The sequence below is a fragment of the Tubulanus polymorphus genome, chromosome 5, assembly GCF_964204645.1.
Source record: "Tubulanus polymorphus chromosome 5, tnTubPoly1.2, whole genome shotgun sequence".
NCBI classification, from domain to species: Eukaryota; Metazoa; Nemertea; class Palaeonemertea; order Tubulaniformes; family Tubulanidae; genus Tubulanus; species Tubulanus polymorphus.
In genome coordinates this window covers 9,261,501-9,282,892 of record NC_134029.1, presented here as the reverse complement: position 1 = coordinate 9,282,892, position 21,392 = coordinate 9,261,501, and the positions used below count along the sequence as shown (strand labels likewise).

The 21,392-nt window shown below is 35.2% G+C and overlaps 1 protein-coding gene across 3 annotated transcripts in view; it reads left to right on the top strand.

Annotated features, from left to right (window-relative positions):
* Positions 1–21,392, top strand: part of LOC141905730 (ras GTPase-activating-like protein IQGAP1) — a 72,964-nt gene that overhangs the window by 33,422 nt on the left and 18,150 nt on the right. Inside the window, exons 1-22 of one of the 3 annotated variants that reach the window (XM_074794721.1) lie at positions 5,156–5,469; positions 10,554–10,650; positions 11,498–11,654; positions 12,245–12,322; positions 12,468–12,544; positions 13,244–13,311; positions 13,561–13,674; positions 13,748–13,926; positions 14,020–14,110; positions 14,702–14,862; positions 15,025–15,118; positions 15,838–16,038; positions 16,674–16,837; positions 17,124–17,205; positions 17,653–17,816; positions 17,900–17,990; positions 18,268–18,435; positions 19,147–19,289; positions 19,711–19,881; positions 20,233–20,316; positions 20,400–20,471; positions 20,813–20,969. In XM_074794721.1, the coding sequence (XP_074650822.1) occupies positions 5,361–5,469; positions 10,554–10,650; positions 11,498–11,654; positions 12,245–12,322; positions 12,468–12,544; positions 13,244–13,311; positions 13,561–13,674; positions 13,748–13,926; positions 14,020–14,110; positions 14,702–14,862; positions 15,025–15,118; positions 15,838–16,038; positions 16,674–16,837; positions 17,124–17,205; positions 17,653–17,816; positions 17,900–17,990; positions 18,268–18,435; positions 19,147–19,289; positions 19,711–19,881; positions 20,233–20,316; positions 20,400–20,471; positions 20,813–20,969 (2,722 nt within the window). In that variant the 5' untranslated portion in view covers positions 5,156–5,360. Of the gene's footprint in view, positions 1–5,155; positions 5,470–6,579; positions 6,714–10,553; positions 10,651–11,497; positions 11,655–12,244; positions 12,323–12,467; positions 12,545–13,243; positions 13,312–13,560; positions 13,675–13,747; positions 13,927–14,019; positions 14,111–14,701; positions 14,863–15,024; positions 15,119–15,837; positions 16,039–16,673; positions 16,838–17,123; positions 17,206–17,652; positions 17,817–17,899; positions 17,991–18,267; positions 18,436–19,146; positions 19,290–19,710; positions 19,882–20,232; positions 20,317–20,399; positions 20,472–20,812; positions 20,970–21,392 lie in introns of those variants that run through there. The other 2 variants (XM_074794724.1, XM_074794722.1) reach the window with 2 other exon arrangements.

Here is a 21,392-nt window from a genome sequence, read left to right as displayed (position 1 = left end):
CACAAACAATACTGACAATTTCACGTAAAATAACGACCAACCTCCAAACGTCATCTGTTACATCAGTGATTTTTGAATGAACGAGGTAATATACGCAAAAAGCACCAATTTTGTACTGCATGACCAGCAACTTTAACTGATTTCAGATTAACTTCAGGGGGTCTATGATTACTATCAGGCGGACAAAGAGAAATTATTCTAATTCTAGTATTCAAATACTTAAGACTGAACCATTTTCTTTCTTCAATGAAATATTTAAGAAACAAAATGAGATCAACTCGAACTATTCCTTCAAACAGATCATGGCCCAAACATGGGGGCAAACCTGAAGTGACATGGAAATCCTTGAGCTCATTGAAGATAGAATTGGACTTCACACCTTTGTGAATTCTAACCCCATAATGTTCATTCAGAAACTGCAAAGCTGAATCATATTTACATTTTGACCGCCATTCCCCAACTTTTAAAGAATCATTGCGAAATTCAGCATTGGTGATAAGACAAAACCAACACCAGTGAGCAGTTGAAGAAAAATTTTCAACGAAGCCCTCTAAAGAATGGCTCCCAAGGTTGTCCCCTGTGACCGCAAACAAAGACATTTTTACAGGCTGCTCAAAATAAGTTCAACGCCATGGATTTCAAGGTCCTTTAAATCATCTACTAACTGTCTGAAAACAATGTCCTGAGAAAAGAACTTCACATCATCCTCTTTTCAAAGCATAACTAGCTGAATATTGTCTATCTTAGACCGAAATTGTGATAATATTGAACTTAATGTCATATAGACCCCCAGCAATTTATGCTTAGACTTTGCTGATCCCAACGGATTGACAATTTCAAATGCATCTTGAAATAGAATAATGGGAACATTATTATTCTGAAAACACAAATTTGTTCTAAAAATATAGCCATCAGTGAAATCAGTCAAAATCTCCTCCGCATGAGTGCTAGGAATTTCATACTGCTGTCTTACAGCTTGGTCAGAATATAAGATTTCAATAGTTTTCTTCAAAGGTACATAGTGGCAATGACAATCAATGTTTTTCCCATTCTTCCCCAGATACAATGATACTGGTTTTACATGTAAAAAGTTTTTGCATAAAATTCTTTTCATTTATGTATACTATTCAATACACCATTCTGTTTAGAATGTACCAAATGAAATAGGTCACTTTCACAGGTTGAAATTATTATGTCATCTACTTCATTTTTAAGGTGTTCAGGAATTATATGATGAAGTTTTTCCAACATTACTGCCTTCAACTCATCTTGCCCAATAATGTGAAGATTACTGAGACTGTCAACAATGACTTGAATTACTGAGTTGGGCACATGATGCTTAGTGTTTGGCTTTAGGTAGAACAATGCATACGCTTCAATGAAAACCTTCTCATCTAGTACAGGGAAACAATGATCTCCAGAGGGAAGGTCCTGTGCTAAAAAAGTTTCCTGGCCACCTCTGTCAAGGCCATCACTTTCATCATTTTGAGAACTGCTATATACACTATGATCAAGATCATTTACTGCATGTATGTTCCAATTTCGATGCACACGAGATATATGTAATGAAAATGATGATTTCTTTCTATATTTTGCTCCACAGCCAGAAAACGTTCCGAACTATCACCAGAAATGTGACTTTTCAAATGAGAAATAAGCTCAACAATATTTTCACAACCTTTTTTCTCACAAAATGGTAATGAACACTGCAAATCTATTCCACTATTAGCACATAACATGGCACCTTTGGCTTTTTCCTGATAACTACAGTGATCACGGGATATGTGACTCCTAAGTGTTGAAACGCTTTTGAAGACACGTTCACAATTGGGTACGCAACATGGATACTGTAAATTGTTGGTAAAAGAATGAAGACCAAGGTGTTGAATGTAAACTTCTATTTTTTCACAAGCCATCTGACATATGGCGCATTGAAACATAGTTAGGCCTACTTCAACAGATCACAGTACCTGAAAAATTATCAAAATTCTAAATGAAAGGGATGTTTTAATAATGTCCAGTTACATGACATATTCTAAAATTAGTTATATTTCATGAGTAATATGCACTTGAAAGTAATAGAGAGTCATCTAAGGGCCAAGTGAAGAGATCAACATCTTGTCATCATCACAGACAGTAATGATAGTACATACTTAAGGGGTAACTCTTCAGGTATTGCAGATAAAGTAGAAGTGTACAATCTCATCTTCAAATCCCATTGATTATAACATAATCGCCATGTCTTGTTTTCCAAATGATACCTTGTTTTCCTTTTGCTGAGCTTAGTATTGCAACAACTGTGCGAGCAACCCATTCACCTGGAGTTTAACTTATGCTGTGTATGGAGCAGCCTTAGGCTTGGTGTAAATTGGAGTAAATTTGATTTAATTGACTAATGTCTATTTCGACTTGACTTGAGAGCATATCAGAGTGGCCGAGCTCAGTCAGTTCTGGTAGTACATACCTGATAAAACCTTAATTATTAGGAACAGAAAGTACTGGCAGTGGACCGGCTTCACTTTATTGAAGGATATCCAAAAAGTCTTCATTGAAAGGGGTTAAAACAGAAAATTGACTCACTGCCAGTGCTTTCTGGTCCTAATAAGACTTTTATCAGGTAGGCCTATGTACCACCTGACCTGACATATACCCATTGACATAATAAAATTAGTTCCTGTAAATGTAGGCCTATAGAGTAACAATAGCCTATAAAAAAGTTTTTGGTGTACTGGTCAAATCGATTATGCGGACCATGATCATGCGAATATTTACTATTTGTCGACAAAATTGACAAATTAGGCTTTGTTGTATTAAGCATTTTATAAATTCATGAAATATCACTCACCTGATGAAATTAATCACGGCAGCAAACTACAGAATCACTAGAAAATGTCTTCACCGTACGAGTCACGCACGCCAATTCGAAAAACCTGGAAGTAAGTTGCAAAATATCCGCGGTAGCCTAGTTCTCGCTAATTCGTGGAGCTCAAGCATTTCTGGCTTGCTTCGTGGGGCTAATGCGTTCGAATCCCAAGATTTCTGTTTCGAATAATTTCAATTTTTTATCCATGTAAGGGGTAGCCGAGATTGTTTGATAATATTTCAATGCTTATAAGGCTATGGAAAACATGAAATAGATGTGCTAATGAATTCCGCAAAATTGTATCGATGGTAATGTAATATTACAAAACATATGTAAAAAAAAACAAATAATGTGCATTTTTTTACACGTGATCATCTTTAAATAAGAAATATATGGAATTATGACATAAATTTACCAAAAAATTGGGATAATTCAAATTTAGATATTCCGCAAAATTACGAGTTTTTTTACAGTGTAATGAGTAAAGACAGTTTATTGACACGAACGTTTTCGAGATCATATCCCCTCATCAGGTGAAATACAAGTGAATCAAATGATTAAACTACAGGTTTATATACAGCATAAGTTACAAAGTTACAAGTGCTAAATTCTAAGCTAATTACAAACCAAGTATTTAATTACAAGCTAATTATTTGAATACATTAAGGATAAAGGATGAGCCGTTTTGGAATAGTTGTTGATTTCTTATAGGTTGATAATTTTATACATATAGATACAGGTGTTATAATATCAGTGAAGATGCCCAAGAAGCAAAATGTGTTTTTCGGTACACCACTACAATCAAATAACACGCCCATATTCATCCAAAATAAAAATGAAAGAAAATTTCATTATGTTATCAATGGTGAAAACTAATTGATACAGCTAGAAATTGTGTTGAATTAATCTTGACATGAGTTTTGTCAGACAGAGGTATCAGTGATCCTCGTTTTCTACTGTATTTATGTTTTGCCCTCTTAACTTCTTCATTCCATCCCGTTAAGATTCCTTTAGGATCTCCTATGATAAATGGAAATAGTCTTGTTTCTATGTATAATTACCTAACATATGATGTCTAATACATACTTATGGTAATTATAGAAACCAATTAGTCGATATACATGTAAGTAACCAATTTCACTCAAACTGAAACTGTTGCCGCCAAAACTTGCCCCACTCAACAAAGGTGGCAGCACTTTACTGAAAAACCTCCTGGTTTTGTAAATGTTGTGTATTATTTATCACCTATCAAATTCCGATAAACAATTGGATGGATATTGAAGACCAGCATTAAGCGGTTGAATGGTTGAACCATACTATGTAGAAAAACAAGGGATGAATAAGCTTTGAAAAAGATTTTTTAATGTTTTTTGCATGAGACGATATTGAGGCTACAGACACCTGTTGCACATGCGGCCACATATTTGATGTCGATTCGGCATCGTCAGGCCGAACATGTCGGACATGTCATGTCCTATAGCGTCTAGGCTTATCTACAAAAAGGTGGCATCCGTGAATTATTTTCGCGATGGTTGCAATCAAACAATTAAATGTTCCACAATAATTAGCAGGTGCTATTATATTACAATGATGGGAAATGCCCATACAATTATTGGTTTACGCAGCTGTTAAGTTGTAAGCAGTAGATTACTATTTTTGCTGGACTGTCATTTTCATCATTCAGTAGGCATTTGATGGTATATCGGCTAGTACAATGCATAGTTTAATTCATTGCATATTATTCATCATAGCGATATGCTCCCCAACTTATTTGTGTAACTGTCTAAGGCTTATATGCATTTAAACGCGCTATAAAAAGGGAGCTGAATATTGAAAGCTCTATCGATCGGAACTTAGTATTTGAAGGAAATATGTATGGGGCTGTGGTAACAGCTTTCATACTGGCACTCTACAAACATCTTGTCATTACTGTCATGTCTAGCTATTATTCTGTGACAATCAGTGAGCTTAATGCGAATAGATAGATTTGACCATTCGCTGAACTGGGTTTGACTACTAGTGAAAGTACTGCGGTCTAATTCCGGCAACTTCTAGGAATACAAGTCGAAAAAAGTTAAGCCGATGATGATTAAATTGCTGAAATTAAATTGCTATATCCTGCTAGCCAGCATATTGCGATCGTATAAATAGCTCATTCGATGGTATTATCGCATAAAGCTCATAATGTATATAATTATGGAGCAACAAATCACTTCCTGGATTACGTTTGAGAATGAATGAAAATTTTGCAGCCGTCATTCAATTTGCCTGTTGTTTGAAATCTTGTGATCAACAAACATCCTGTAAAATGTTCACTGTTGTGTGTAACTAGCATATTACCGGTGCCGGCTTACGAATGACCATTACAGGAGAAATTCTTATGATCTAATCTGTATTTGTTTTACGCGGCGAGGATTTAAGTTGTTTAAGCCATTGGTCGCTTGAATTTGAAAATCAGTTGTTTGTGGCTGCTGCTGCTGCTTGCTCTTCTATTGACATGTCGAAAAAGGAAAACTATTGCGTCGGTGAAAACCCGTTGAGCATTCATCTGAAATCGCGAAGCACGTCCTGGATTGGTGCCTCAGAAGGAGGTTGTGGATTGAAAAGTAATGTATCGTCTGAATTTATAGTTCCCGTGATCTGTAAATCATTTGAATGATTACTAGTTCCAAAAAGATTAGATTTAACATGTTCGTTACTATATATATAGTTCAATAGGGTTGAATTCTGTTAAATCCATCTGGGACACTTATATCGCCTGTTTTCTCAGTCGTATTTCTCGAGTCTAATAAGCTTTGTCATAAGCCAACAATACATAGGACATATTATAATATTTTTATATTATTATTTTATTTTATATTATTATATATTATTAATATTTTTGTTGCAATTTCAATTTTTTGCTTATTCTGTATTTACAATGGGAATTTAGTTAAAAAGATGGGAATTTGATACTCATGTTGGCCGTTATGAAAACAAATCCACAGTCATAGCAAATATTATCATTCAGGTGATGTTTCAGGCATAATGCTTCCAAAATTGAGGATTGACATAAAAAGTAAAAGAATAGATATTTTACATAAAAATATAGTGCTATAAAAAAGAACCTATGCAGTTAATGCCCTACCACAACAAGTATGGCTGCGGCCCAATCTTTAAAATGTAGTTTAGGTCAACTCCTGGTTTTTATTTGACATTTTTACCAGTTCGAGCGAAACAATCAATATTCTTTTTCATGGAAAATTGATATTTGTTTTTATAAAATTTATGTATATATATATATATATATATATATATATATATATATATATATATATATATATATATATATATATATATATATATATATATATATATATATACACACATTTGATTTGATCGGAACACGCAGTCATGTGTTATTGTACTGACAGCTTTTCATTCAATTGCCTATGTTTACTGGTTTATTGGGTCAATTTTGATGGATTGATTCGCCTCTGTTTGGTGGAAGAGAATTGATTAAATTGGGATAAAAAAATTTCGAAGTGTCTCGTCTACTGTGTTTATCGTGGCACTGCTGAGCGTATATAGACATTCCGTATGAAAAAAATAGAACAGTCTCGATTGGCTTTTAAACTTTTCGAGGGAATGTAGCACGCAATGTTTGTTTGAGTGAAGAACTTGTTTCTAATATTAGTTTAACTGCGATCTGATTGTGACCGTATACGACTAAATATGTTATATATACTCTCCTTGGGAATCTGTTGGATTTTGTAACACCGTTTTTTTATGTCATCCACGGAGTATATTTTGGGTTAATCACTCATCAGTGTATGTAGGAGGGATTTGATCAAAAGGTCAATCATGAAACGTAAGTTTTACTCACGACGTTTGATAGTGGCTCAAGTGATACTTATGATATGAGTTTATTTGATTTATATCTATACCTTTTTTTTGAAAATGTCTGTAGACAGAAAGCTCAACGAACTAAATGTTTTTACTTAAGTGGGTTAAAGCTCTTATAAGAATGCTGAATTTTCTATAGTTTCATACCAGTTTTTGTTTCGCTGAGAATCTTAAGCATGCACAGACCCGGTGCTGCTAGTATTGCCCTTTCAGGAAGTTGCAAAAAATGATGTTCTATTTACGTATATGAATGGGTTATTTTTTTTTCAGGAATCAATTTTATTCCTATTCATTTCTTTGTGAATTTATCCTTATTTATGGATGCATGGGCGGCATTGAACATTGAAATTATCAACCCTGTACCGTGTCACGTACCGGTACTGCCTGTTCACATTGATGAATTCTGTTAATTGCTTATTGTGGTCGATCCTATGTTTCCTCATATCCACAATTTTACGGTCCTCGGTTTACTCATGGAGAAGAATTTAATGCCTGTATTTAGAGTGATTGGTCCAGTTTTCATGCTGGATATTTCCCTGTCTAATCCGTTCTGTCTAATGCATACATTCACTTATTCCATTCCCAAGTGAATTTTTACAGTCCCTATACTTGTGTTTCATTATTGAATTGCGTAAGTACAGGCGTACGTAAAACATGCATGTTTATACAGTGGGCTCTATTTATAATTTTCGACATTGAAAATTTGTCTGGATTTGAGCGCTTCTTCCAGCAATTCGAACCTATTGAAACACGTTTCAACAAATGTCTAAGTTAAACAGTTATGTGAGTTGATTGACTTGATTTGAGTCTACACCCTTTACATTGATTCATAGTTGAAGCAAGAGAGGTATAATAATCATATCTCAAAACCATCCAGCTGCAGCAAGGCTGGTTTTGAATTGTGACTGCAATGGGGGAAATGCAACACCAACTTTCCCACCAGATGGAGTCTTACGCCGTCAAAATTAGTTCAATTTTAATTAACTTTGAATTGAATTTTTAGGCTTCCAAATCAGTATGTTATCACAGCATTGTTGAATTTTTTGTCCCTATTTTTTCCCCGTTTAATATTTTTATTTCGTTCATATCTCTGGATTGGATAAAGATAGAAACAAAGTGAAAATATTGATTGACTCAGCTGATAATTAGTTTTTTTACTATATTACTCAATCATAAAGTTAATGCAACAATGCGCGCTGGTGAGGTTATAAGCATTGATATCGTTTTCCCGATAATTCAACTTGAATTATTGCTCATCGCATTCAAAAGTTCGTAATTCTTACAAATTTTAATCTACATTTTTGAAATTTTCAGGATCAATAGCCATCTATATGTGGTCTTATATACCTTTTACCGTTTTCAATTATCTTTATTAGTTTTTAAGTAATTGCGAGTCAAACTTCCAAAACACGTTTTCCCGGGTCCCCTGGGTGCATCTTTATATCAGGAAATTTCACAATTTCACCGTTTCCTACTTTGTTGAAAATCAATTTATTAAGTAACCATGGAAATAAGGGCACCTAGGTTTTTGAAAAATGGTTATTTAAGATATATATTCTCTAGGATTTGTCAAAATAAACAAAATAACCCAGGTGTTGCTTTAACCAGCTACCTAGGTTCACAACAGATCATTTTGTCCAATGTGTTTCATTCGATTCTGAAACTGCACGTACGGGTATACGATTGCAAATGTGAAAGTCAGACATTATATGGCACATGTATGAGGACCACAGTCTCAATGCTGCGTCGCATTGCCGTCGCAAATTTGCATGGCTACTTACGTGAAGTGGGCTAATACAGACCTTGTATGATCAAAACTGACTTAGAATTCGTGCCAAATCTCAAAACAACTATCAAACACACGAGATCAATTTTGACAGAAAGTAAACGAATGTTATGTTCCTCAATATATACTAATATATTCCAAAGTTCCAATCTTTCCAACACAATCGACTAAGCCTAATATATTCAAATTCAATTTGAAACACCTCTCAGCACAGTCACGATCAGTAATAGAGATCGAACATCGAACGTTCTCAAAAAAGCAAACCCGATCCAACGGTTTGCAAGCGTCAAGTTTGACACAGCCGTGGCTGCCTCCATTTGCGTGGAGCTGCTGCTGAAAATTCAAAAATGTAAAACGGGTATCGGTATTTAACTGAAGACCGAGCGCTCGCCATTACACCATGGTATTTCTGATGGTTAACTTTTGAGCAACTGGCTCCAGAATCACCTGCCAACGGCCATATTTCATTGATGCAATATACTGTGAAGCGATATAATATAGACGGGAGATCAATGAAACTTAAATGCCTGACACTAAGACTTATTTAGACTTTTTTGACTATCTTAGATGATTGGGAGAGGGGTCCAAAAATAAGGACATTTTCCGTAGATTAAGGCTGTGAGTAGGGTGCCCCTCGTTGTTGAAACAAATACATCCAAAACAATTTAATTTGCAAGAGGATGAATGTTAGATTTGTAAGTTTTATGCGATCACTGTCTTGACAAAGATGGTAATCTTAATGGGAAGGAGCAGGGGTCCGGACTACCGACCCTCCAAACCCGTAGTCTGTCCCTGTGTTACTAGAAATATATCTCTATTTACCATTTTTTTCAAATAACTAGGTGCCCTTGTTTCCATAGTTACTGAAAATTTTGATTTTAACAATCTAGGTCCGGTTAAATTGGCAAATTTCTTGATATAAATATGCACACATGATACTCTAGAAAACGTGTTTTGGAAGTTTGACTCGCAATTACTTAAAAACTAATAAAGATAATTGAAAACGGTAAAAGGTATATAAGACCACATATAGATGGCTATTGATCCTGAAAATTTCAAAAATGTAGATTAATATTTGTAAGAATTACGAACTTTTGAATGAGATGAGCAATAATTCAAGTTGAATTATCGGGAAGACGATATCAATGTTTATAACTGCACCAGCGCACATTGTTGCATTAACTTTATAAATGAGTGATATCATAAAAAAGTTTATTATCAGCCGAGTTCATCGATATTTCTACTTTGTTTCTATCTTAATCAAATCCAGAGATATGAACGAAATAAAAAAATTAAACCGGAGAAAAATAGGGACAAAAAATTCAACAATGCGGACCCGGTGGGTACCCAAAAAAATGGCGCCTGGAAACTGTAAAAAGGCTTATTGTGGATCCTTCAGTTTAACTCTGTCTTCTACATTCAATTTCAATTAAAATTGATTATTTATTCCAAAAATTGATTAAAGAAGTCATATTTATATTTTGTATTTTATAGTTGTGATGATATTTGAATTAACAAGCCTGAAAAATACATTTCATTTCATGAAATTGAGCTAATGAAAAATGAGCTAATTTTGATAACGTAAGATAGCGTGCCTGCGCATCTTGAATCTATCTGGTGGGTTAACTGGTATAGTGGTTCTCCATACAATCAGTGTTCTCCACTACAGGTTTTAGAGGGGCCGTCAACTGTAATTTTTACATACACACCCCTCTGAAAATCAGCCACCCCCTTAAAAAGTATCTGCTGCTCTACCAGAATTGATGTCAATATTTTATCAATGTAGATATATGCTTAGAAACATATTGAGCTGATGTGAAAAATAGAAGATAACGCCAAATTCTGCTTGCTTTTCTTTTTATGGGATCGAAATCCTTGCTACTTCAGCAGCCACAATGTCACTTAACAATCAACATGTGATGAATGCTGTCCCGTTAAAATTCCAGCATGTAGAGAACACTGCGTTACAACACTATTGATATAAAGTTTGATATACGGTCATATTAATTTGTTTTCTAGATGAGGATGGAGAGCGGTTATCCGCAGATCAGATGGATGAAAAGAGACAGCAGAACATTGCCTATGAATATCTGTGTCATTTGGAGGAGGCTAAAGTGTAAGTGTTGCGTAGGTTCAAATGTCAACACTAGGGTTTGGGAAAGTAATAATAGAAATTTTATAGCAAAGCTGTTAGAATTGATACTGAGAATGTTAAATGACATTATGTGTCTGGATATGAATCTACGTCATAATGCCATTGAAGATGGCTGACTGGCGACCATCTTTGATTCGAAAAACATACATTTTTGCTAGTAACTGTGAATGTATTTAGTGTAGAGCAGTGATACTTCACATGAAAATGTTAGATGACAAATTTTAAATTCCACCCAAGATTGCTGACTGGCTTGTTTGATTCCAGAAATGTACATTTTGGCCTAAAACTGTGAATGCGTTTTATGTAGAGCTTGAGAAAGTAAGATGACACTTCAATTCAGTATTTGAATCTGTGTCATGATACCATCCAATAATTCCAAAAAGTCTTTAACTGTGAATGTGATAATAGGACAATGATATCTTATGAATTGATTGATTTTTTTGTGGAATAACATAAGAAATACCAAATAACTGCATAGCAATTTTCATCAAAAAGCAATGTCTTGCCAGGTTTTTTTTTTAGGATCGTCCGGGAGATACACATGTGTCCACCTGGTGTATTTATCCAGGAAGATGGGTTTCTGGTGCGGTATACTCCCTAGCACTGATCGTCAACTGCCATGTGAACTTATTTAGCCAATACCAGTAGTTGAATTATCACCAAATAGAAAATTAAAAATTTAACTGATGAAATTGATGTGACCAGGCCCAGTATCAATCTTTTGTCAAAGACGCTTATTTACCTTAAGTCATCTAATTGATATGGCCTCTTTATCTTAGTTTCCATTGACAATTTCCTATTATTTCAGATGGATAGAAGCTTGCATCAATGAACAGTTACCGCCGACGACAGAGTTGGAAGAAGGCTTACGCAATGGCGTATACCTCGCTAAACTTGGGCATTTCTTTGCTCATGAAATTGTACCACTTAAACGAATATATGATAAAGAACAGACACGTTTTAAGGTACGGGCTATTCACTTCAAGATTCACTTTAGTTAATTTGGAAGATCTATTTATCACTGACATGAAGCACTATACAATATGTACTAATTTATTTAGACATTATTTTCACTGATGCTTAATATCTGCACTTTTTAAAGCTCATTGTTCAAAGTTTTGGAAGGTTTTCTTAAACCGCGAACAAATGGAGAGGATTTAGCTTGGATCAAACTTACCCGGATCAGATTGAGACCACAGCCAAATATGGCCTGTGCTTCATTAGAAATTGTGTTCATGCGAAAATCACTTGTTACTAAAATGCTATCAAAATTATACTGTAGCAACTGAGGTGAACCACTTCCATAACGAGTTAGCATTCGTAATATTTTTATCCTGCCAAAATTTGGCTCAGGCCTGGTCCTATTTTGGTAAAACAGACATGGACCCAGTTGACACCAGCGTGAAATGTTGATCCAAATGTGACCCAGGTGTGGGGAGCCCTAGACTGGGAGTGGGAGAATTTCTGATGGGGATATACATTAAGGTGAATTAAGGTCCAAAAAACAGCGCTCAGTGCAGAGAATTGAAGGCTAGTTTCACATTTTTTTCTTCAGGCAACAGGATTGCATTTTCGACACACAGACAATATCAATTACTTTCTGAAAGCGCTGAATCATATAGGCTTTCCAAAAGTAAGTAAATTCGTTAGTACTTTTCTGATCTTTACAACATCTATCTATTCAATCGTAGCCCTTCTGGCATCATTAAACGCGCAAGGTTTTATTCCTTATTCTTAAAGAAAAGTTATGATCATTTGATTGACGTTTTGATTTTTAGATATTCTACCCCGAAACAACCGATGTCTATGATCGTAAGAATATGCCTCGCGTGATATACGGTATTCATGGTTTGAGGTATCTATCAAAAGAAGATTTCTCTTTGAACAGTAGAAGCAACGCAACTGTCTAAATCATTTGATTGGATTTTATTGACAACATTTCGATCAATTTCTACTCATCAAAAGTAAACAAAGTTATGGCAGTCAAAGGCATAAATGAATTATCACGGTCATCAGTTTTTGAAATGGTTCTGACAAAGTGACCGTTTTAATGCAAGTATCGAGTTGCAGCCTGGAACCACCCCCTTAAGATATCATTATAGCATGTTATGAAAGTGTGTCTTATGTCTAGCTTGATACTGTCTGATCAATTATAAAATTTCATTTCATATTACATTCAATTCCTCCTAAAACCAATGTCTACCCGTAACTGGCAGCCCTCTGCTTCCATATATGATACTGGTTTGTATATTTCGACAGACACAGTTGCCTTAATGGGACATTTCAGTGTTTGTACATCTCCATGCACTGAAATTTAGGCTAAAATGATACCTTGCTTCTCTGAATCGGCCGGGTAATTTTATAAATTAAAATAACATTTGTAATCTGTTCATTCCTATAGTCTGAAAGTTTGTTATAGTAAGCTTGATCATGATTTTAAAGAAATGTTACATAGGCAGCTGGCCAGGTATACTTTTAAGCACAGCAGAAAGGAGAAACAAGGTATCACTTTCTTTTAGCCATATTTTATTTCATTTTCTGTTGATTTTGACAGTTTGTTTCTGTTCAAACTGGGAATCGCTCCACAAATTGAAGACCTTTATGGCAAAGTTCAATTCACAGGTAAGCTAGATTAAATAGCATTTGTTCATAACACTTTGAGGTTCATTATGGGCAATAAAAGCAGTGGTTCATGGTGAAGTAGAAAAATTGTTCAAGGCCTCGAATTTTCATGAAGGGAATTGAAAATTGTTCATGGAGGAGGATCCTCAAATCTGAGCCAAAGTTGTAGTGAATATGTGAATTTAGATTGACCTGATTCTGTATTCATTCTTTGAACACTGTGATTCACAGAATTTTTGTTAATTTTAGATGAAGAAATTAGTGCAATGCGCAAAGAATTGGAGAAGTATGGAATACAAATGCCAGCATTTAGTAAAATCGGTGGCATTCTCACCAATGAAATGCCAGTTGATGAAGTTGCCTGTAAGTTTTGTTTTTCGTTATCTTTAGATTGCTCTTTTGAATTGCTGTCTAATCCTGGTAGTTTATTGTTTAGTGCACGCTGCAGTGATTGCGATTAATGAAGCAATTGACCACCAGGTGGCAACTGAAACGGTGAAATCTATGCAAAATTCTGAGGCTCATTTGACGAATGTGGAAACCGACTACGCTGCGGTATATCAGACCAAAATGTTCAACGCAAAGTGCAAAAAAGCAGAAAATTCTAGAAACAAGGTAGTATTAAACATTGAATTTGAATGTTTCAATAGCACAAACTTCATTACTTCAAAAGGTTTTCTCTTATTCTGATAATGAAATGTGTTCTAGTCTATCGACCCAGATGTTACATTAACACCTGATGTTTACGATGAATTGCTCACTCAAGCTGAATTGCAGGGAAACATTAATAAAGTAAACAGTAAGTTCATGGATAGAAAATTTTATAGAATCTAAATCTACTTATTAATTAGTGAACTTGAAATGTACCGGTATGTTAGGTGACGATATCCACAAAAACGCTGATGACTGGAGCTCTTGCTTAATTATTATTTCTCCCAGCCCATAGCTCTATCTGTGTATCAGTCATTTTTCTCTTGGAAGGAGAAGGTTAGTGCTCAGTCATATCTCAGGTCAGGTAAGTGAAGAGAGCCAGCTTGGTTACGAATCTTGCTCAGGGACACAGTATTGTGTGAGGTTTGAACCTCCCATCCCTGAGTCAAATGCTCTAACCATTCAGCCACAACTAAGAAACTTGCTTTGTTGCACCCATAGAAACTATGACATTCAGAGTTGAAGTAAAGAAATGGCATATTTCTTGGTGATCCATGGTACGGACTAGTAACTTCGATTTATAAAAATTACATTTGAAATGTTGGCACCATATTTTAAGACTAGCTCAGGTTTAGATCCTTAATGTTGATCTACAGTAAGTGCTATTGTCAGGGTAACCTTGAAGAAGAAACCATGAAAACTTAATCTATGGATGCTGACATTTGTGGTTATATTTCAGCTCAAATGGCCTTGGAGAAAGTCGACCAGGCTTTGGATGAGACAGATGATGTGTTGCTAACTGATGTACTGGCCAATAAACACCTTGGATTGCGTAATATCAATAAGGATAATATCACCTACTATCGACAAATACTCATTGCTGAACGCGAAAATAAAGCGGTATTATTTTTTTTATCGCATTTGAAATAGTTCTCCAGGAATATATTGATAAATGTACCTGTACAGGTACTTTGTTGCCTGTACGAATCCTTTTAATTTAAATGTGTCTTGTCTGAATTATTTAATTCCATACTTATTTTATCCTTTTTGTTATTTTTTCAGAATAATAACAATGGGGAGAGGTTAGTGATGGATAAAGATGTTGTACAGCAGGCTGTTGAATCGGCCAATCTAAGCGCTGACAAAGAACATCGAAGTAAGTTTTATTTTTCGATTTGAATAGCAACTGAACAATTAATTTGCTTAATTCGGATCATTTGTGACTGATAAAATCCAACCAGTTCAAATCGCATTTTGCATCATTCACATATAGGTGGACCAAAAATGATATCGGATTCAACTGAATTAAGCATGTTTGACTGTATGAGGAACGAAATCAGATCATTTCTCTTCAGCTGTTTCAGATGATTGCTGTGAGAAAATACATGTAAAATTTACTTAAGAGTCACTTTGATGATACATTTTGTTGTTTAATTTGAACATTCTGTTACAGTTAACCCAAGTTTTGAGGTGAAAATTATTAATCTTAGTACCTTCTATCAACTAATAATGACTGTAGAGGCAAGGCCTTCATGTATCGTCCTATTTTGGGGTGTTTCGTTCAATAATGAGAATATCATAGTGTGTTCAAGCCTCATATCTGACTAACAGCTAGTGCATTTAATACATCATTCAGACCAAAAAAAATATTATCACAGACCAAAATCGTAGGACAGAAATATATTTAAAAGTGAGAAGAAAGAAATGGGGCCCAATATTTTCCCCTGATTAGAGCGTATCTCCAACTTCAGCTGATCTGGCTCACACATGGTTTAACATTGATTTGATTTTCAGCTTATTATTTTTTCATTTCATTCTTAACTTTCATGAAATATGTTTATGTAAATCAGTTTAATAACCCATTTCTTTGAACAGAAATCCTTACAGTGATGACTATCAATACTGCTATCGACAGTGATAATGCTGAAGAATTGGTGAATACATTGAAAAATCCGGCGGCCGCTCTGCCTGAAGTCTATCCCTTCGCGGCATCTTTGTATCTTGAAGAATTCGCATCGATCAAGCGTGAACAACAACGAGATTTAGATCACTCGGAAATATCGGGAGGAGTCAAATGTAAGCAGTCTATATAACTTATGTGTTCAGTTTAAGAGTCACGTGTTAAGTAACAGTCACTTGGAGAGTTTTTACATGTACATGTAGAACATTGATTGTTGAATCGAGAGTCAAATTCAACTCAAAACTAAACAAGTGGATCGTAAACTGCTGTAATTAGAATGTTGTTATTGTTTATTCAAACAATTTGAAGTCATGTTTACTGTGGGCTATTTTGTATTTTTTATATGTTATGAGATGTTATATATTCATTCAGTGTTAGAATTCAGTTGCATAGAGAATGTTGAAAATAAGATTGTGATATACAATTCACATGATTTAGTGTTACCCAGTGGCATAAGCTGCGATCACACAAGCATTTTATGGTCCGGGCCAAATTTTAGCACTGGTTAAATTATTGCGTATGAGTTGCGACTGGTTCCGAAAGCTTTGCTTAAGCATCATTCAGTATCGAGTGACTGATTTTGGTATGAACACACTGTAATTAGGCATGGGCCAAATTTGACTCGAGACTGCGCCATGCCATTTGGCCTGAGTCATATCATCTCCGTGTGATCGCGGCTATAGTTTCAAGTCAAATGTGAACCCACAGCTGTATATGAAGCATTTGTTTTTCTTTTCTCGTTGTTGTGTAGTGTTGTCAGCGATTGCCAAAATAAATGAAGCAGTAGATAAGAGCAATGAAGGTTTGCTGATGCAGTGCTTGTTAGATAGTTCTGCCCATCTAGTAGCCATCGATGAGAATTCCCAGGATGAATATCTAGCTGAATTCGCATTGGCAAAACAAAAGAAAATTGGCGTATGTTTATCTTTAGCTTTGAAATTAAACCTTTGATAGTTTCCTTAGTGCAAGGAGTGCCTTGTACAATTGTTTGCTTCTCTCATCTTACATGTAATGACCATCCAATCATAAACTGCTCCCTTTCTGGCCATTTGCATTGCGTTCCAAATGAAAGCAGCTTCATCAGATAATGATTTTTGTTTTCGGTGTAAATGTCAGAATGCTCAAATCTTTTCTCGAGGCTCAGGACCTTGATTCGGGGAAAAAAAATTGATTGCAGAAAATGTTTGAATCAATTTTACAGGAGAACTGTGAATTGCTAAATCATCCTGAAATACAAGAATGCATCGATCTCGTCAATGGATATGTTCTGGAAGAAAACAAAAGTAGGTTGCTTTGAAAATCCTAGATATCCCAGATCTTTAGTAGTAGGTGATCTTAAGAATCATAGTTGTCTTCAATGAAACCTAAAACGCTTTAGTGGTCTTACAATGATTGCTGACCACTTGTTTTTACTTCTGTTTTTGAGCATCTTGCCCTTCATTGCTGATTGCACTTATCTTTAATGTAGATATTTAATGACCCTGTCCCAAAAGATATGGAGTGCCGGCATGTTTTACCGGTAGCTGTTGGTTTTACGCAGAATTAATTCAATCGACTTCCAACCAGATTTTTAGAGCTCTCGAATCCTAATATTGTAAAATGAGCTTAAAAAGATAAAACATTCTCAGGAGCAAATCTGGTAGACTCTCATGTAATCTTTGCTTAACACAGTAACAGCCTGTACTCATTACACGTACGTCATGATAAGTATGTGTCAAATTTTATTCCAGAAATAAATGCAGTAGGTTTGATCAATGAAGCAGTGGATGGTGGAGATACAGAAGCGTTATTTAAAGTTCTCACAATGCCAGATGCAAAGCTAGAAGACGTCCAACCGCGAGCTGCTGTTCTTTACCAAACTTTGCTTCTTCGGGAAAAACAGAAAAAAGCTAAAGTATATCCTGAGTATTTCTGTGAAATTTTGCAACTGAACGATTGAATCTTCAATGTTTATTTGTTTTTTTTAAATTTTTCTAGGAAATGGATGATGACACTGCTTGTTTGTGGTGGGAAATCATTCAAAAACGAGTGAAGGAAGCAAATCGACAAACTGATGAAGCTCTTAAAAGTGTGTTAACTTCTATGTATGATTACTGAGGCATTACTATTTGAGACGAGATACGGAAGCTTGCCTTCAATTTTCCGTTGCCACCTTTCAAGGCAAAAATCTTGTCCCTCGAATTGAGCAAGAATTGTTCTCAGTACTCGTCAATAAACTTGAAATGCCAATATCAATAATATATTGTAGAAAGCCATTTGCTAAGAGAGCTTTTATTTTGTTCAATATAATGAAGTCAACTAGTCCTTGTTTAATCTAAAACTAAGAAACTTTCCTATCTATACAGCTAGTGCTTGGTTAGCTGCGGTGAACTTGGCGATCGACCAAGATGATACGGACCAGTTGCAAAACCTAATGAGTAATTCAGACGGTGGACTTCACAGCGTTACCCTCGAATGCGTGCAAGATTACATGTCGAAACTAAAACAAGCCAAAGAGCAAAGTTCGGAAAAAGGTAAGTTAAGATTCTTTTACAAAATGTCCATTTCTACCTCTTAAAAGTACTACCGATAAGTTTATAAACCCACTGAGTATCATTCCTTACGCATAATAAATGTTTTATCATCACATGAAAAATTGGATTGTCCACACTGCCCACTTGGTTAAACATAACCGCATAGTTGGCGACACTAACAATATCGGTATCTTTTTGTGCTTGGGAAAGGATACAGTGGTCTGGTAGTGAGGTGGTAAATTCTCTGATCATCTTCTGATAGAATTTTGATTCATTGATTGTGTAAAAATTTTATGTAAAATAAATCGAACAATGATTACATTATTGTAATTATTATTACATTATTAACAATGATTCCATTATTGATGTTTTTTGCTTAAAAAATTTGTTTATTGGTAGCGATGCGCTATATGCGTATATAACAGTTATATTAATTATAATATTTGATAATAGATATATAACTCCTAATTTCAAGATAAAAGAATGAATTTTGATATCTATTTTATGTGATCCTCACATGCTCCTCTATTATAAGATTTAATACAGAGATGTAAGACTTCCGTTTTTTGACGGAATTCCGGTTTTTTTTTTTTTAAATTTTCCTGGTAAAAAAAAACCTTGAAATTGCATCTGAGAACACTTAACTATTTTCCTTTTTTTTCCTTTGGCCACTTACATCTCAATATACATAGCAATATTTTTGTTTTGTAGCGCAATGCCGAAGCGGCCTAATGGAGTATAAGACAAAAGATGGCCACATGTTTTATTTCAACACCGAAACCGCAGAATCATCATGGATTCATCCTAAGGACGTAGAAACCGACCAATCATTTTTGACTAAAGACCAAATTCAGGTAAAGTAACTAAACTATTAAACTCACAGAGATTTTTATTAAGCAATTTGTTTGGTAGCAATTTGAAGAAGTTTTACAAGAAGGTGTACTTATTGCGAAATTATTTGAAACAAGATTGTATTTGGAAGCAGATGCGCTTCATGTAGAATGGTGATTTCTAGTGGTTGTTAGTTTATAAATGAATATGGTTTAAGAATAAAATTTCTAGCTGCGCTGCGCTGTGTGGGTCGGCGAAGGTGATTAGTAAGGGTATTCATAGTTGATTTAAGATGAACCAATTTCAACTGCATAACCATTTGTCACCACCAACCCTGTTAATCATTGGAGATAATTTTGTCCAGGTTTTTTATTTCTCTTTGATATTACCGATTATCCTCTATTCATCAGAATAATTTCAAATTACTCAAATTAATCTTTTTAGCAAATTGTTTCGGCTGTTACCTCGGAATATGATCGATGGTCGTTATTCAAGGCTAATCTTCCCTTCATCATCGTCATACAGTCTCAGATTCGAGGTTATATCGCTCGAAAGCGATACAAATCTCATCTGGACTTCAAATATCGCCAGGTGCCCGCTGCTGTGAAAATTCAGGTAAATTATTTACTTAGGTAAAAAGTGCTTCTTTTATATGCAAGTATTGCTCTACGATTGAAACATACTCTCATACTTCTAGTGTTTTGTCATTCCCATCTGATTCATTGGTTTGATTTTTGCGACGTGGTAATCAGAATAACATGGTTCTTAATCTGTATGCAGTTTGAACAAACTGAATCAATTCTCAAGGCTCATTCTCATGTTTTGGCCGCATTGCCAACTGAGATAATTCATAATTTCAACTGCCAACTGAGATAACTCGTGATTGCAACTGTGAAGAACTGTGAAGATTCATTGTGGTAGTGAATGTGTTGGCATTAATTCACAAAACTTTTCGCTCATATTCAGTCATGTTGGCGAGGCTATAAAGACAGAAAATGTTACCAAAGTCGCCTCAAATATATGAAAGATAATGAAACATCTGCCATAAAGGTATTGATTAATATTTTCCCATTACTTTATAATCTAGCATCATGTACATATGGTAATGGATGACACTGACAATTGTTTTATAGATTCAAGCAGTTGTGAAAATGTGGCTAGCCAGGGGAAAATATCAGGAAACGAGGTCGTTCTACAAGTCACAGGTAATTATCGGGCTTCAATTTCATTTGTTAAACCACAATCTTAATGTCAACTCCACTAACGTAAGTAATGCCTGACCTGTATGTATGTAACTATTACTTAGATGACACACTGCTGATCTGTTTAGCTAAGATTCACATTTCAATTTGTAAAGATAGATTCTAGCCACTTAAAAATTCCGCCAGTCTTATTGACATCATAGAATTAAACTTATTTTTCTTACAGGAATACTATTCTGTAGACTCTTAGTAGAATGCCAATTACACAAACTTCCATTTTTCATGCGTGTATTTCGTAATATTCACGGCTGAGTCTTCTGTATTAGTATTATGTGTTGTTATAGGTAGATAAAATTGTGAAGATTCAGACGTTTTGGCGATCGAACAAAACACGTCAGGATTACAAGACAATGATGTATGATGATAATCCTTCTTTACACATTATACGCAAATATGTCCATCTTTTGGATCGCAGCGATGTTGACTACTCTGAAGAAATTGGTAATTATTTACGTACTTTTCAGTTGGGCCATTTCGTTGTTGAAAATATCATAAGTTTTCTAGACGTATCGGCCCCACTCCGCATGGTTGCGCCACCGCGCGGGATTTACGCGAAGCAGCAGAACACAAACATGGCCACTCTCTCAATTTTCAATGATAGAAATCGTGTGTGCATTTCAATTATTTCGGCTGTTAGGGTTTTAAGGCACAATATAAGTTGATGATGTGATATGGCGATGTTAATTAATGATAATTCCAGAGTGAAGCTAGTCACGAACGGTGCCGATTGAGTGTACAGCTGCCAAAAACACTGAAATGTGCGTAGTTGCGTAACTATTTGCAGTGAATTGCAGACGAAACATGAAGCCTTAACGGCCGTTTAAAAATAAATTATACCAATTGCAATTGTAAAATAATTAATAA